Consider the following 18,393-nt stretch of genomic DNA (forward strand, 5'->3'; position numbering starts at 1 on the left):
CCTGTTTGTTTTCTTCCTACCCAGTGGTGTGTGGGGGTTGGCCTGTGCCAGCTCATAAGAGCCAATTGTTAAATTTCAAGAATTGTGTGAGCTGGCTGTTTAGTCATTATAACTTATTAAAATTGTATACATTTGTAAATTAAATTAAAAATATTAAAATCAAAGGTAATAAATACTCAAAATTCACCCCTCTGTAAGGATTTTGTTCCATTTTACTATTGGCCATGGTCGGAGTTATTTACATCACCAGAATTGGCAAACATTGTAAGTCAGGGCTTGATTTATTGTTTTGTCAATTGTTTAAAGTGATGGAGAAAGTGTTAATAATACAGATTAAATTTTAAAGGTGGTTGTATCTATATCTGTTACATTATGAATGGCACAAAAATGAGGAAATATTCTTCTGCTGTTCTAAAAATATTAGCCATTCAGCAAAGAAGTTGCCCACATATCTGAAAAACAGGTGAAGTTCTGACACATGTCTCTATTATCACATTTATCTTAGTCTTTACTATATATAGTTTATAAACTATAGTAAAGACTATAAAAAAGACTATATTTTTTAGTATGAAAAATAGCAGCTAATGTTCATATCAGAACTACTCGTAAGTCAGTTGGTGGCTTTGGACTTCAGCAAAAATTAACAAAAGTTTTCTGGAGCATCCACTGGTTAATGTACTTATACTAAAGAACATTGTATGTTTTTACTGTTTTTTATAAATTCCATGCTTTGCATCCTTCATATCAGTACAGTTTATAAGAAGCATATACCATGTGCATATTAAATGTGCGTAATTTCCCCAGGGGCCTGGTGGTTCAGCATTTCCCAGGGCAGGTCATCCCTGAGCATGAACAAGACCGTGAGGCTTGCTGTTTCAGGATCAGATTTGACTAGGTTCCCTTTACTCTCTTTTCCTCATTCCTTCCCTGTTCTTTCTTTTTCCTCCATTCATTTCCCTGTCACCTTCCCTCCTTACTTCACTCTCTCTTTTTTCCGTCCATCTCGTTCTATCTTCGTCATGACTCATGTGCACTCTATGAACTGAGGAAGGCAGGAAACACCTGAATTGCATATTGCATCTGGTATCAGTTAAATAAGAGCACCTTCAAAGACGCGGGGTGGGGGGTGCATTTAATCTTTTCATTTATATTGAAACTTGCTTAGCAAATTACATTGTAATGCCATTTCACAGATTAACAATATCAGTTCCGTGGAAATTCATTTGAGATATGAAAACCGTCCATGAGTTCCTCTCTGTTAGTAATGCTCTACAAATTGTTTCTCTAACCAATTCAGACATTTCAGAATTCATGTTCACAAGGGTGCATTCTGACGTGAGCCCTTCTAAAATAAATCTGGTTTGTAGAATTGACAATGACAATTCTCATTAAGCTACCATTTCCTGTGCTGGGTGCTGGACTTACTATCCCCATTTTACAGATGAGAAAACTGAGGTTAAGCAGGTTTTTCACTGTCACACATAAATTCCAGAGCTGGCTGCCCATTTCAGGTTTGCCACCGAAGCCTGTGGTCTTTTCAGATACTGTACTATCCTGAGTTAATAGCCCATTCAGGAAATTAGATCTTCCAGCGAAAGATTTTTATTTCTATGACTAGTTATCACACAGAAAATTACATTTCACAAAAACTTTTTGTTAGGCATTGGCTTACGTAAACATTTCACGCTCGTTTAATTTCATTCCTATCCTCACAGCCTCGGCGGAGGGCCAGATGATGCAAAAGAAATTATGAGACACAGTTTCTTCTCGGGAGTAAACTGGCAAGATGTATACGATAAAAAGGTGCGTTATCTTCATGGCGTGGTGTTTATGTATTTTGGCTAAAATGAATTTACAGCAGAAAGATTTTAAAGTGAATACAATTTAATGTTATCATGATATGTTTCACTTCTACACTATCGTCTGATTGAATATTGAACTTTGTACACTATCATTTAATTGAATATTGAACATTTAATTGAGTATTGATACTTTTGACTCCTAAAATGTGTCTTGAAATTCTGCTCAGTATGGTCAAACAGTTGTTATTGTCTCTGAGAAATAATACACGGTCAGAGGTTTTCTCTGGTGCACAGGCTCCAAGCCACAACTAAATACCCCTTTGCTCCACCCTGTCCAAAAAGGACTCAGTCAAAAAAAGAAAGAAAACGTTCTCTACGAGACAATGGTAAAGCACCAGTGTGCGTGGCCGACTGTTAAGAGACCAAGAATGCCACAAAGATTTCCTCCTCAGTGTTGGGCTCCTCTTGGGAGGCGGTAGTTTGGCATCACCTGGAGAGAGCTCTGAGGGTCGAGCCCGCACCGGCCTGGACAGGCCCAGGGCAGAGGTGCAGTGAACACCTGCAGGTGGCTGCCTGGGGGTGATCGGACAGAGAAGTTGGCAAGTGGGGTAGGAACAGGAACTCCCAAACACAGCTTCAGATGATGCATGTGGCAATAGGAGTTTACATTGTCATAATGGGTAGAAATAGGTGATGCTTAATTTGAGCAAAGGGGTTAAGTATCTTGCGTAAAGAAGCAACGACCACAAAAATCACGAAGTTTCCATAAGTAATAGACGTCCTCGTGGACCGGCCTCTGGGAAGGTTACCTGGGCGGTGGAGAGCTACTGAGCAGGCCCGGAACGACAGCCTTACAGCCGCGTCCTTAACTTTGAGTCTCTTTCTGGGTGGGTTGTGAGTAGTTCTCTACCAATGGGACTTTCTTAGGTTTGATCATTGTAACATGGCTATACCATTATTATCTTAATGCACAGAAAGGATACATGTTAGTGCTATTTTGTTAAGTCTTCTCTAAGCCAAAAATTATTTCCATATAACAACTTATAAAAATTGGATGTGAGGATAAGTTTTGTGTACCTCCTTTATCAGTCTGAGGAAGCGCCCTTCTGTTCTCAGGGTGCTAATATTTTTTATCATGAATAGGTGTTGGGTTTTATTAGAAGCTTTTTCTGCATCTTTTGCAATGATCATAGGGGTTTTTGCTTTTATGTTCTATTAACATGGCGAATTACAGGGATTGGCTTCCTAATGGTAAATGAACCTTTCATTCCTGGAGGGGTATCCACCTATCTGTGAGGGGTAATCCTTATTTTATGTTGCTGCATTTGATACAATGTGTTTCTGAAGGATTTTGGCATCCTTTTATCATGGGTGATATTGGGAGTTGTCTTTCTAAAAATGTCTGTGTATGATTGTAATTTAGAGATCATGTTTCCCTCCGAAAAACAAGGTGGGCAGTATTCCCTCCTCTTAAGTTGTATGGAATTGTGTGTGTAGACTGTGTTAACAAATCCTTGAATTTTTGGTAGAATTTACCAGGGAAGCCACTTGGAGTTTTGTCTTTGTGGGGAGGTTTTCAGAAATAAATTCAATTTCTTTTAACCGATACCGGGCTGCCACGGTTATCTATTTCTTCCTGAGTGAGTTTTGGTATTTTGTGCCTGACAAGGAATGTGTCATCTAAATATTCTAATTTATTGGCTTGAATAAGTTTGTAACACTCCCTTACCATCTTTAGAGTGTCTGTTGTGTGTGCAGCGATGGCCTCTCTTTTATTTCTGATATCAGTCATTTGTGTATTCTCTCTTTTGTTCTTTATCAGTCTGGCTAGAGGTTTATCAATGTTACTAAATTTGTTTTTAAAGAACCAGCTTTTGGTTTTATGGATCTTTTGTATTGTTTCTCTTTGTTTAAATTTATTAATTTACTCTTTACTATTTATCCTGCTTCTTTTGAAATTACTGTTCTCTTTTTTTTTCTCTATTTTCTTTAGGGGGGAGCTTAAATGATTATTTTGAGACCTTTCTCTTTTTTCTATCATAAGCAGAAGCACTATCATTTTCTGTCTAAAGACTCAGCCATGCTTTGCGAATTTTGATATGTTGTCTTTTCCTTTCAAAGTATGTTTTAATTCCCCTTGTGATTCCTTCTTAACTCAGAGATTGTTTCAAAGTGTGTTGTTCGGTTTCCAAATCTATAGATTTTTTCGTTCTTTGTGTTATTGACTTCTAACTTAATTGTCTTGTGTTTGAAAAACACATTATGCGATATAAATCCTTTTAAATTTATTCACATTTTTATGGCTGAGAAAAATGGTTTCTCTTTGTATATGTCCTGAGTACACTTGAAAAGACTGCGCACTCTGCTTTTATCGCGTGAAGTGCTCTACCAGCACCCGTTATGTCTCGATGGTGGGGAGTGCCTTTCGTGTCTTCTATATTCCCACTAATTTTTTGTCTCCTCATTTTATTAGTTACTAAAAAGGGATCATTGTAATCTTTTAACTATAATTGAAAATTTGTTTTGTTTCATGCGTTTTGAAACTTCATTATTAGCTGCATACGTGTTTAGAATTATATCTTCTTGGTGAATTTATCCCTTTATCATTAGGAAATGTTCCTCTGCCTTCATAGCATTAATATTTGTTTTGAAATCTACTTTGTCTGGTAATAAGTACTCCAGCTTTCTTTTGATTTTGTATGATACATCTTTTCCCATTATGCTACTGTTAACCTGTGTTATATATTTGAGTGAATTTTCTTTTAGACATCATGTAGTTGATTCTTGCTTTTTTGGGAGGAGGTAGATCTTAATGTGTGATGGTCTTTATGTACAACTTTATTGGCCAAAAAAGAAGAGGGAAAAATTTCAATACAAGGCATTGCAACTGACCCTGTCAACTATATTTATGACCACCTATATACAGGAGAAAATTGTAAAACTGCATGTAAATGACAGAGAAACTTGAGAACAAAAGTTACTTGAATCATATCTGTGTTGTGCTTGTAGGTTAACAATGGTGGAATATTAGTGAGGGGAAAGGGATGGATATTTAACTGCATGTCTATGTTCTATATCTTAAGAAAGCAAAAAAAGTGTCAAAGTATCTATTGACAAAATGTTAACATTCGTTATGCCTGGTTGTCTTTATGTTATTTTCTATTATTTCTTTTATGCTTGAAATAGTTCTTTTTTGACTCCAGTGAAAGGTGAAAGAAATGAAAACACCAAGCATGAACTACTGAAGAAAACTGAAGAATAAAGAAAGAGGGGGCAATAGCTAAATGGAACAGCCTATGGAATGAATTATATTTGTTTCTGCTTCTGTTTCGCTTATATGTACTTAAGGGAAAATCCAATAAGGACTCCAAGTGGAGAGATATAGAAAAAAGTAAGACTTAAGATGCAAGTGTATGGATAGTGTGCTGTAAGATTTTAAAATATATTGTAAAAAAAAAAAAAGTAAGATAGGAGGAAAAGCAGGGTCTGTGAAGCATAGCTAAAGGGATTAATTAGCCTTTGCAGAGTGGGCAGGGCCCCCGGGCAGGGGCAGGGATGGGAAATGTTGTAGAACTGCCCACAGAAGCCAATGTGTTTGTAAATGTCTCTTCCGGAAGCTGGGGTAGTTGCTGCCTGAAGGCTCTGCTCTCTTGATAGGAAGCATCCTGCTTCTGAGAGTAAGAAGGGTATGTGTGCGCATGTGTAGTCAACATCTCAGGCTGAGGCTCGAGGACAGTAACCGGCTCATGTAGGGGGAGGGGAGGGAACTGCAGAGAGCCCAGCTAGGGACATGTGAAGAGGTACCAGGTACTGCTTCAGGGCCCAGCGGAGGCTGGAGATTTCAGAATGCCATCATATACTGACTGCTAAAGCTTTGTTCTTTGTAAAGAAAAATAATAACAGCATAGAACAAGAAAGAACAAGAGTATTTAAAGACGATTGATTTGGGATCTATGGCTCACTTTGAGAACCATCTTATACTTACTGTATTTGTACTTATTTTTCAGAGATTTCCTTCAGTAAAGAAGAGGAAACTTGCTTTTAGAGAGTAATTTAGGTACTGGATAGTTTATTTTGGTCACATGGTTAATATTCATTTCACTGGAAGGGCAACCGTTTAAATGAGAAAGACTCATGCTTATCACTTCCGTGGGAGGAACAGAGAGGGGCCTAAGTGAAAGAACACCTCTTCTGAAAGCGCCTAGTGAATCTTTGACCTCACTCCATCCATTCTAAAGACTTTCAGTTCATTCGTTAGACTTCTGTGTTCCTATTTGAAGATTAATCTTCGTGTCTGTCCCAAATTCTGAGTTAGAACTTTTAGTGTTTGTATAAAACTACATGTTTACTATTTCAAATGCTCCTCATTCTCTTTTTTAATTGACTTGTTTTAATGGAGATAGAATCCTCCCTGTGAAGTACCCACGCCTGCGGGTTGTAGTGTAGCCCCAGAGTTGCGCAGCCTTCCTCACCATCTGATTCCAGAACACGTTCGCCTCTTCATTCCTTCTTGAGGATTCAGGCTGCTTTCTGACATTATTCGCCTTTAGCCTGAAGAATCTCCATGATCATTTCTCATACTATAAGTCAGTTGGAGAGGAATTTGTTTTCTTTTATCCAATGACGTCTTTATTTTGGCTGTATTCTTCAGGGATGTTATCACTGGATGTAAAATTGTGAGTTGATAGCTTAGTGAGGGCTTATTCAATTATTTGTTCCTTGTAAATTATGTGTTTCATATCACCTACTGCTTTCAGGATGTTTTTGTGTGTGTGATGGCCTTAGAACATGCCAGTTTGACTAGCCTGAGCTCTAATTTCATACAGTGGCAACAGACAACCTACCATGAAAATTAGTAAAAATATTGTTTACTATAACAACAGAAATCTGAAGTACTTAGGGATACTTTTGACAAAGGGTATGAAAGACCTTTATTGAAAACTAATAAATATTGTTGAGAGAAAGTAAAGAAAATCCAAAGCAATGAAGAGATCTGCTGTGTTCATGATTTAGAAGACAATATTTTTAAGATGCCTGTTCTCTCAAAATTGGCATATAAATTCAACACTGTCCGAATCAAGATGCTAGCAGGCAATTTTGTAGAAATTGTTAGGTTGATTTAAAAAAGCATATGGAATGCAAAGGGCTTAGAATAGCCCAAACAGCCCTGACAAGAGACAAAGTTGAGGGACCTACACTACCCAACTTCAAGACTTATTATTAAATCACAGTAATCAAGACAGTTTGTTATGGACAAATAGCCTCTTTATTTGCCCATTAAGATGGGTGAGGAGGTCAAAGCAACACAACGAAGAATCTGGAAATAGACCCACCCTCATGTTGTTAATTGACTTCCAATAAAAGTACGAAGATCGTGCAATCCAACACATGCTGCTAAAACAACTGGACATCTATATTTTTTTTAAAAAGAATTTGCAGCATATACAAAATTAACAAAATGGATCGTATTCCTAAATGTAAAGTCTTCTAGAAGAAAATAGAGGCAAAAATCTTTGTGGTATTAGGTAGGGCAGAAATTTCCTAGATAAGGACAAAAGCATAATCTTTAAAGAAAAATTGATAAGTCAGACTTTATCAAAATTAAGAATGTCTGTTCTTTACAAGACACTGTTAAGAGGAAAAGGCACAGATGGGAAGAATATTTGCAAATCCCAAATATGATATGGGACGTGCATGCGGAATATATAGAGAAGTCTCAACTTCGCGACAAAAAAAAAAATGTATATGGGCAAATATGTGAACAGACACTTCATCAAAGAAGAAATAAACTCATGGAAAAGACAGTTACTCGTTAGGGAAACACAGTTAGAACCGTGGGGAAATCCACCGCGTGTTAGCTTGTCTGGTGCAGAGAAGACAGGCCCGGCCCACGTTGGCAGGAGCCACACAGCCAGAGCTGTTCTCGGGCACCAGGCCGCTGTGTCGCATGTGGTCCTTGATTTTGAAAACATTCTTTTCATTCTCCTTCTCCCTGTTCTCTTTTAAAACATAATCTTGTCTAGAAAACAATGTAAAGATTCTTGCCTTATTATTTAACATAACTTTGGTGACAGTAGGAGCGGGAAAATGTATTGATCTAAAGCCAATGGTGTATTTCCGTTTCTGTGAAATCTTTATGAAACACACTCAGTTCTGTCATTCTATTGTATTTTCCATTTTCTGTCCCCACGGGGATTTTATTCTAAAAGCAGCATCTCCTGTTCTGAGCGGTCCTTATCAGAGCATGTGCGCTCGCTCGGGGGCCTGGTGCCGGGCTTCCCGAGTTACAAAGACCTGCAGGCTCTACTGGGAGGCAGAGCTCTGTGAGCAGGGCACCATCCTGGCCCGTCCCCTCCCAGCCAGGGATAGTCACCGAGAGGGAGGCCCCCCGGGGCTCAGGCTGTAACCACCAGCCCCCCTATCCCATCCCCCGCCCTGGGCCTGCAGCAGGTGTGAGGCCAAGGAGTCCTGTTCCATCGCTCCTAGAGCAGTTTGTTACCCTTCACCTCCCTCGGTTACGGTCCCCTCTGAGGATCTCATGAAAACCGTGGGCAAGCGTTGGCTCGTAACTGCCAAGAACCCCCGTTCAGAGCAGGCCAGGCACGCCTGCCCGTCTCCAGTCAGCAGAGCGAGAGGAGGTCCAGGTTCTTCGCCAGGTCCACAGGCAGCACTCTCTCTGTGTGCCAGAGAATAACTGTGTGATTAGGTTGTGTTTTGAGTGATAACTCGTCCATCAGGTACCAGGAAGAGTCTACATCTATCTGGTTTTGTATGTGTGTGTTATTGGGGAAAAGACTGGAACAGGCTTTTCAGTAGCTCTTCCACCCTATTCTTGGGTTCTTGTGTGTTCAGTTTCATGTAATCCTTCACATTATATACAGAACAACCAACGACCTGCTGTCCCGGGTTTAGACTGTTGACTGATGGTCTGGTTGACCTTCCACGGTGACTCAGCAGTCTAGTCTCCTGCACCCTTCAGTTAGTTATTTGCTCTCCCATTTTATCCTAAAATTAATTTTCCTAAACTGAAATCTGTTAACAGGACTCTCTCTTTCTTTTACAGCTTGTACCTCCTTTTAAGCCTCAAGTAACATCTGAGACAGATACCAGATATTTTGATGAAGAATTTACAGCTCAGACTATTACAATAACACCACCTGAAAAATGTAAGTAAATCTAGAAGGTGATTCATAGCACACTAATATAATTGAAGAAAACAGTCATTTTTTTAATTAGATATTTTCAAGATCAAATTCCACAGCGACTTAGTTCATTTTACTTAAGAATGGAGTTAGTTCCCAGTGTGGAAATAGAAAGAAAGGTAGCTAAAAGAAAAGTTGTTTTCAGGTAGGAAAAACTCCATATGGAGAAATCGTACACTGAGAATTATAGACTAATTAGCCCTTCTTACTCTTCTCTAATAGATTCTTTTGACATCAGCTAAAAGGATTCTGAAATAGAGACTTTCCATGTTTCCCATTCACATACTACCCTCAGAATTTTCCTAATTTTGGTCTCCCACTTACTAGTTTTAAAATTCACTTTCAATTGAATCATTCTTTTTTTTTTACTTAGCTTTGTCTTAAGCAAGAATATCTGCGAAGACACAATTTTGTTTGCTAGTAATTTTTGGTGCCTATAAATTAAATTCCATATCTGTTAAAACTACACGTCCGTGTACCACTTAAAATCATCCCGTATTCATTAGTCTGTATTCCACACTGATAAAGGCCTGAAATAAATGGACTTTAATGAAAGGAAAGGTTATCAAATATAATTTAGACACATTCTCACATGCTGACAAAGGTCCGTATCTGCCATCACAAGTTTGGAAATGAGGATAAAATTGAGTCACAAGGGCATATGTGGGCAGTAAAAAGATTTCTTCAGGTCACCCACCTGGTGGCTCATGCATTAACTCTATGCCAGTTTTCTCTCCTTTTCTTTTCCTTTATATTCTTTCCTATATTTTTCTTCCTCGTTCCTTCTTCAGAGGCAGGCCCGCTGCTGAGAGTGGAAATGCCGCTGAGGGCCCAGGAGCAGGAAGGCTGGAGGGAAGGGTGGCGCCAGCCGCGGGCGCAGCAGTAGATCAGAGCAGGGATCAGCGTTTTTCATCTCGGGACACAAACTGATCACTGAACTTAATAGCGATTAAAAATACTATTTTTTGCTGATCTGACAAAAAAATACACATGGTTTTGATTCATTCACACTGGATGGCTATGGTTGCATTGCGGTTGTCATTTTTTTGTTTGACAATCTAAGGGAAAAGAGGTCAGTGCCCCTGACTGAATAACCAGGTATTGCACGTTTTAAGAATTCTTGCAACATGCCTGTTGCAAATAGCCGGGGTAGGGCACTGAAAGGCACACGCAGCGTCGTATGTCATTTAGGCCAAGAGTTTTTCATCGGGGGCCCATGGCCTGACAGCAAGGAACTGTGAGCAACCTGAAATGAAAATGTGATTCTGTGTGCTTATGTGCTTGTCCTTCAGACTTGCAAAACGAACCTCTTAACTTTTACGTGAAAAGGGAAGAAATTGAAACCCAGAGAAAAGCGGGGCTTCCCCAGGCCCCACAGGGAGTGTGGCCACCGCCCGTGGGACTCAGCAGCTCGGCTGCTGCCCGGGTGAAGCTGCGGGGTAGCAGTCGTAGAAGCGCCGCTTGTGGTCGGTCTGTCACCCGTGGTCCGGCGGCAGGCTTCCACACTGCCCTGGGTGCCACTGCCAGAACCTTAAGGTGTCTGACTGTCGAAGACAGTGTTAGAAAGCCCGTGGAGCTGTGTGCAAGGGGCTGAGGACTGTCTGAGTAGCAGCTGTGGCCACAGGCCTGGCGTGGTTTGCCGGCCCCCGCGTGGATGGTGACAAAGTAATTGCCTCACATGCTGGGCGACACCAGTGAGCTGTTGGATTGGCCCGTGAGCCCTTTCCCCCATAGTGCGTCTGGAGGACACTGTGAACTTGCCCTCATATTCCTCAATCCAAGGTCTAGAGAGAACATCAGATGAAACCGCTCAGCAGGGTAGGCGGAGGCCACGCGGCCCCACAGCCTGTCCTGTGTGGCCGGGCTTGGCGCACCCCCGGCACAAGGCCGTGGAGCCTCGCTCCTGCTTCCGGGACTGGCCTCGGGCCGTGAAGCTCACCCCTGGGTCCTTCCAGGGCACGCGGGCGGTGCTGGTAGGGGGCTGGCCCCTGGCCGTGAATTTATTTCTGAGGTCGCGCTAGTGGGCAGGCCACGGGAGAGTCGGTGGAGCCTGGCACTGTGATTGCATTTCCCACCATCTTTCCTCCTTCGGCCTTGAACCGCGGTGTCAGGAGCAACCATGCGGCGCTCTGGTCACTGAAGCAGGTTTTGTTCGCCGAAGCCCACGGTGGCCCCATTAGGGAATTGTCTTCCCACTTGCCACCTTGCTTTTATCCAACAGAACAGAGTTACGGTTTTAGAACAAATCAGCAGTCAGAAAGGCGCAATGTTCCTTTTGCACAAACCGCTGCAGTATTGTGCCAGATCATCCTCACTGGTGTTAATTAGCGGAATGAGTTTGGGGACGAGACATCCTGTGTTTCCTGCGTTAGTGCTGCTCTGCCTTCCTCTTATGGGAAAAGAGGGTTTCTTTGAGATCTAGTAGCTTTTACTGCCACATAATTACATTTGTTAAATATTCTAAGAATATTAGACGACAGGGATTCGGGCGTGAGGGGTTGGAGTGTGGAGCCGAAGCTTTTCTTTTTTTTTTTTTTTTTTTAAGCATAGTTCATGTTCATGGGCACCACTGTGGCCGGTGAGGCTCATCTGAGAGCAGGAATGTCCCGATGTCCACTGACGGGTGTGACGGGCTCTGGCAGGCAGTTACCCATGTCATTGTCGCCTACTTCTAGCTCTGTCCCCCTGCAGCCCCTCACTAGACCAGGCAGGAAGGGTCAGGAACTGGCTTTAACCAGATCGAGGTGGGGGGGCCCTCGTACGGTTAGCTGCAAGTTTAACTTTATCTTCAGGAACGTGTTTAATTTGTTACTGAAGTGATAGAATGAAGAATCTTGTTTATTTTTTAAAATTTTAATCCTTACCTGAGGATATGGATTTTGGAGAGAGAGGAAGAGAGAGAAAAAGAGAGAGAAACATCTATCAGTTTCCTTCTATATGTGCCCCAACCAGGGATCAAACCTGCAACCTTTTGGCGTGTGGAGCAGCGCTCCAACCCACTGAACCACCTGGCCAGGGCTTAAGGCTATCTTTTAATTCTCAACTGACCTGCAGCCTCATAGCAATAACTACACTTCCTCGGACAGGAAATCCACCACCTCCCCCAGCCAGAGCCTGGTGCAGCTGGTGGTAGCCTCTGCTCCTCTGTGGCTGAGGCCGGACCAGCCCCAGGCTCCCGCCGAGCCCGCCGGGGCTCGCCCGCGCTCACAGTGCACAGACACGCCCGCCAGACAGCTGGTACTGGGGAAAACTCTTTCTTTGGAATGGGACCGGCACAAGTCAGAATCAGAACATTTAAGATTTCAGCTTCCTTTTCTCTAGAGTTTTTATACTTTGTGATTCAACAATGGACACCATTTTAGTAGTGCTCCAAGTACTGTGGAAAGCACTTCATCTAAAAGATGCATGTGGTTTGCTTGGTGCCTCACCAGTATTTCATAGTCTGGAGGCAGAGCTTTTCCTGAATCGCAGTATTATTGAGGGACGTGTAGTTAAAAGGAGAGAAGCCCCCGGAGGTTGGTAGTTTGCAGGGAGCAAGAACCACAAATGCTTCCTGATGGATTGAGTCCTGCCTAATAGAAGGATATTTTCTAGTACATTCGAGGCCACCAGTTTTGGTTACCAACTTGATCCTGTTTCTAGAGTCTTCTGTGTTAAGAGTAGGATACAAAAAATAAGAATGGAAAAAAGCAGAAAAGTTCATTCTTCTCCAGAGGAATGCAGAGTATCACCCTTTGTTTTGTGACAGGGTCAGCGCCCATGACAAAGCGGCATCTGGCCTGTGTTCTCTCCCACTACACAAAATTGATGCTCCCTGGAGAGGCTGGAGAACAGAGAGAACTTGTAACGTGCTTCCGATATGTGTTGGAGGAAACGGAATGATTTTGCTTGAGGAGAAGAAGATGGGGTCTTTAAAAGAGTCCCTCGCTTAATTCAGTCTCTTCTCCCTGTTTGTTCCTGATGAACTCATACTTAGATGCTGACATCTTTCCCCTTTTTTCTTTTTCTCTTCGTTCTAGTTTAAAATTTTATCCTAGGGAAACTGAATGATGAGTAAAGGCAGATATTGCATGCAGAGTAAATACAAAATCTTAAACATGCAGTTAAGGACTCAGGTGAAATGGAATCATATGAAGCTTTATTTTTTTTATCACACCAAAAGCACCATAAAGAAAAACTCCAAGCATTTGAAGACAGTTGACAGTGAATTCTAGATAGGCGATTCAGGAGCCTTCGATTCGTTGATGTCTGTCATTTGGACACGCACACTTTCATGACACTAAAGGTTATTGAAGATTGTTTGTTCCTTCTAATTTAAAAAATCTTGTTTTCTTCAATAGCTGTTTCCCAGTTTAGTGAGTCTGCAAACGTGTCTTGAAGGTGATGATTTGATGGTGTAATTTCTTCATAGATCAGGTGTTTGAAAATCAGAGAATTTTGAAATATACTTCATCGCTGTATGTTTCACTGATAAATCCAAAGTTCTGGGCGCTGGCGCCTCTCTTAGTCTTCATTGGGTTAGAAGTTAGAACTATGTAGACCGGAGATGTGATGCCAAACGCAGAGGTAAAATTAAAAGAGCCACTTCCCGCCCGCAGATGACGAGGACGGCATGGACTGCGTGGACAACGAGCGGCGGCCACACTTCCCTCAGTTCTCCTATTCGGCCAGTGGACGTGAATAAGCCTCTCTCATCCTGCTACTGCACCGTCACCATGGGTTGATCACTGAAAACGGTTCCCGGTCATCACAGCGGTCCTCGCTCTGACAGACGGCAGGAGCGCCTTCAGACACGCAGACCGGTCCCAGGTCTTCGCCCCTCGCCACCTCTCGCCCACCCGAGAACACACATAACGCAAATACACTCGACTTTTTGTTTTTGCATGAACTTGTATCTCAGTCTAAGGTCTCATGCTGTTGCTGCTACTGTCTTACTATTATAGCAACTTTAAGAGGTAACTTTACAATCTGGGGAAGTCATGAGCCCACCATGATTCACGTGTGCACCAATGTCATCTTCTGATCTTTTTCATTGTTCTTTTTCCCTAACAGTGAAGGATAAGTGAGATACACTGATTCTAGGTACATTTTTTAACTTTCTAGAAGAGAAATCAAAAACTAATTAGACTAAGAAGATTTAGTTTATAATGCAGAACAAGCAGTTGTGCAAGGGTGGTGATGTGCATATGCAAATTTTAGCAAAGCATCTCAGATCAGTGCATAAAGTAAGCATTTATCACTAAGATCTGGCTGAAATGCATTAGGAAGCATTTGTGGGAAGGACTGAACAACGGCTGAGATATGTACGTGTATCTCTCTATGTATTTAAATTCCTGTTGGATACTGCAGAGGAAGCCTGGCGTTACGCGTGGACGTCATGGGCAGGCAAACGTGGCTCTGCAAGGAAGGAAGCCAGCCTGTGCCCTGCAGAGCCAAGTCACGTCAAGGGTCTATGGTAGGATTGGCACCAGAAAGCATTTTTTCCCCTGTGCTTGGAAACCTCTTCCCATTATACTGTTTTTCGCCTCTGATGGCTGAAGAATGTAGACAGGTATAACGATCCTGCTTTTCACCAAAATTCGTACACCAAGGTAAACAGTGTTTGCCATATTTGTTTGAATTTTTCATTTTAGTTCTACGGGAGTTAGCTTTTTCTCAGATGTTAGAACTTTGAATGTCCTCTGATGATTTTGTTTATATTGCAGTAGTATTTATTTTTTAGTGATGAGCATTGTTTGTCATGTTAGCAAATGCAGCTCCAACTTACATAAAATAGACGTACTGCGGTTTATTTTGACCCACGTGCAGGAATGTACACGCCGAGGAGATTCATGCACTTTTTCTCCTTTGTGACAAAATTTGGATGAGGCTCTGAAATTGTACATATTGGTTAGAATTTGGCTTTGGGAGAAGAGATGCTGTCATCTAACCCCTTGGTGCTAAAAATGCGAAAATTCCCAACTGCCCATGCCAAGGGGTCAGCGAAACAAATGGGCGTTGATATTCGCTCATTTGAGAATTGAGACGTTATGACGGCCTGACAACATAATGAGATGAAGAAAATTGAGACCTGAATGATGATAAATGAACCTACTTGGCAAAATAAACACATCTCAAGTGTTTACGAAGGAGGCAGTGAAAGATAAGAACCTGGTGTGTTTATTCTGATCCTGGTACATTTATCACTGAATTAAGCCATCAGGGAAACAAAACGAAACAAAAACAAAAAAAGAACACCTCCAACTTTTCTTTTTCTGTATATACTCATGTCCCCGCATTCCAACATTTCTCACTGAAAGGGGACATGTATGCAAACCTCATCTTTCTCCTTCATTATGACGATCTTCAGATTAAACCCTTTGGTGCTAGGAGCTGACATTTTCCAAAGCAGCCTATGAAATCCGGGGGCCGACGGCCCCCCGGAGCGATCATGGAGATGTATTTTAGTTAAACTCTCTGACAGCTCCCAAATGGAAGACCACAGTGTGATGTAGTATTGTGATCACATCACTGGATGAAAGAGCAAGTGACTTTCTGAGCAGGATGGATGAGTGATACTCACGGGCAGATGTCTTAGCCTCCGGTCGCTGAAAGTGTGGATTCACAGACACGAAGCCACTGCTGGCGGTGGGTGGGCCGCTGGGACTGCCGGGGGCTAAAGGGCATTTTACTAAGGCAGCTAAGACATATTCAGACATAGGTTTTATCCTAATTTTTCATATTTCTACCTGAGTGAAGTTCATCCTTAGTATTGAGTAGGAAGTTACCGTAAACGGTAGTTCACTCTTACACATATCGCTCAACTTTTTTTTTTTCCCACTTGGAATTATGTTGAATGTTGCACCTTGACAAGAAAGTAGACTAGAAGGTATGTCTTGTAAGTTGTCTTGCATTCATTTTATAAAAAAGAAACAGGTGAGAGGAAGAGGAGAGAGCTGAGGCTGGCTGCACACAGCATGGGGTCCTTTCGAGGGTAGGCATGGCACCAGACACTGAGCACATCGGTAACTTTTATTTTTGTTGTTTTTTGTTCTTTTCCAAACTTTAAAGTGATTTCCATGACCTTGGCCAAGGACGTGTCCTAAAGGTTAATAGCAGCGGTGACAGTGCCCCGGGCTGGCCCCTCCTCACAGCCGGCTCTCAGTCCCCAGCCGTGTTCCAGGCCCCATCACTCACCTCCGCCCCCACCCTCCCCCAGGATCCCGTTTGAGTCACGCCAGGTGTTTTCTTGGCTTCGATTGTGAGAATCATCCCTTCCCCTCACTCCCAGGTCTCAGTCAGCTGGCACGGAGGCCTAACAGAGAGACAGGAACCTGTCGGAGGAGGTTTCTTGAACTTCCCCCGTGTCTGCCCGTAGCTGTAGCTTAGATTCCAGCCAACGGAGAGGCCTGAACCCCGGCACCGCTCAGGCAGAGTGCAGCTCCGGCGGTGTGGACCCCACCTTGAACCACGGAGCTACCGTGACGTCTGCCCTCTCCGGGGCAGCTGGCCATTTCCGCGTGGTGTTTTTGGCAGGGTTGCCCACAGCTTTGCTTTCGACACTAACGACATAGCATCGTTCCAGTATTGTTTTCCATTTCCCATACCTGATTTCCGGCTTCTTACAGCTGACTGTTCTTGCGGGGGCCACTTGCTTCTCCTAGAGTACAAACCACGGTAAGGGCCTTCCTTACTAACTGCAGGGTCTATATATTACACCTCAGTGTACACACTTTGCTGCTACGTTCGTACTGTCTTCGGTAGAATTTCCTGACCTTGCTCCTGGTTAGTGCATTACAGGCAAGCATGAAATGTAAAGTATTTATTTAAATAAAAAGAAAACCTCTAAATTGGTCATTGAATTACCTCCCTGTAGCTTTATAGTTTGTGACATTTCTTGACTTCTTTCATTAGATCCGCGCAAGATCTAGTCATCTGGTGAAGGATTCTAAGCAGATGCAAACCATGACCCCAAGAAACTGTATTACTATTACTGTTGGTCATACTAAAACTGTTCATTTCCTGAAGTATATGACCCACAAGGATGTGAAATAACTACAAGAAACTGTTTTTGTACACTGTACATCCTTAGTATTTTTACACGTATATGATAGGGTGCACATTATTTTCCTCGTACAGACAGCTTAAATAAAGCACTATGTCAATCTCTTACTTCTCTGTTTATTGTTGTTGGACGTGGTTCTGTAATCTCAGAAAATCAAATACTGTTCTTTCCTAGAAAAAAAAAGATTTTTTAATAGCTCCACCTGTTACTAACCTACCCTGTATAAAGCGTGACAGGAAAATATGTAAATTTCTTGTAGCTCAAAACACACGCGGGATTATTTTATTACTTTACTAAAACGGCAATAGTGCAGTTGTACCAACTCTGATGAAGGGCTACGTCCAAAGGGGAGCCACCGAGCTCCCAGCACCGGGTGTAAGACACACCTGCGGCGAGGCCAGGGGCGGGCTGTCTCCCTGGAGATTGGTAAGACCCTAATCATCTTCACGCCAGATGGTTTGGACCCAGAATCCTTTAGGCGTGTAGCTCCTCAGTGACGTCTTCCTGCTCACGTGGCTCTGCGTACTTCCTTTCTGAGTAGATTTTTAGCACTTGATGGCAAGTTAAACTTAGACGTGGGTAGCAGATGGGTGGGATGATCGGACTACAATCTGATTTACCTAGAGTCATCGCGGACGGGGCCTTTTTCTGATTTTACCTCATAGACCTACTATTGTAGAACCTTGGCTTTGCTCCTGCGACTAAGCCAGCTACAGGAATGGCTTTGGGACCAAAGTTAGTCAAGCATGTATGTGTATGTCACACGCCAAATTCAAGGGCATCCTTACATATGCTCTTCCCTCACAACCACTGGGGTGGACAGTCCAGGAGGCTAACATAAAGTGACCTCTATAATTCTTTAAAGGTGCTATTTTTAGAATATTGTATAATTTATTTACTGTATTCCTAAACCAGAATTAGGGACAATTAACATATCTTATGTAACAGCCTTTCTGTCTAGCACATTTGGTGGAATCAAAAACCTGATTTTGAATAGAAGTTCTGCTCTTGCGGGCGTGAACCTTTTCGTGCTCAAGAGACTTGAACGGTCTTCGCCTGCGGGTCACCCCACCGCCTCCACAGCCCAACCCGCGCTGCTCTGAGAGGCCGTGCCGGACGTGGCGGTGACGGGTCGCTGGCCCGGACGTCAGCCTGAGGTCGGGAGCTTGTCCCAGCGGCAGCCCTGCCTTTAGTGTTCCATTGTCATCCTCAGAGGCGACCCAGCATTTCCATGCCCATTTCTATTCCTTTAAATCATTGGAGGGCTAACCTGTGTATAGCTGAAATACTCTTCTAAACTAAACTAATGACCTGTGTACAGATACTGGCTGAAACGCTAAGGGAT

The 18,393-nt window shown here is 42.5% G+C and overlaps 1 protein-coding gene across 2 annotated transcripts in view; it reads left to right on the plus strand.

The window, feature by feature from the left end:
* The window catches only part of AKT3 (AKT serine/threonine kinase 3), a 202,059-nt gene extending 184,239 nt beyond the window's left edge, over nucleotides 1–17,820 (plus strand). For both annotated transcript variants that reach the window (XM_054576703.1, XM_054576704.1), the window contains 3 exons: nucleotides 1,716–1,803; nucleotides 8,866–8,968; nucleotides 13,603–17,820. In XM_054576703.1, coding sequence (XP_054432678.1) covers nucleotides 1,716–1,803; nucleotides 8,866–8,968; nucleotides 13,603–13,688 — 277 coding nt within the window. In that variant the 3' untranslated portion in view covers nucleotides 13,689–17,820. The remainder of the gene's footprint in view (nucleotides 1–1,715; nucleotides 1,804–8,865; nucleotides 8,969–13,602) is intronic.
* The last annotated feature ends 573 nt before the right edge of the window (nucleotides 17,821–18,393 follow it).

This window comes from Pteronotus mesoamericanus, unplaced genomic scaffold (genome assembly GCF_021234165.1).
Source record: "Pteronotus mesoamericanus isolate MK-2021 breed Mesoamerican mustached bat unplaced genomic scaffold, CSHL_Meso_final contig_347, whole genome shotgun sequence".
Lineage (NCBI taxonomy): Eukaryota > Metazoa > Chordata > Mammalia > Chiroptera > Mormoopidae > Pteronotus > Pteronotus mesoamericanus.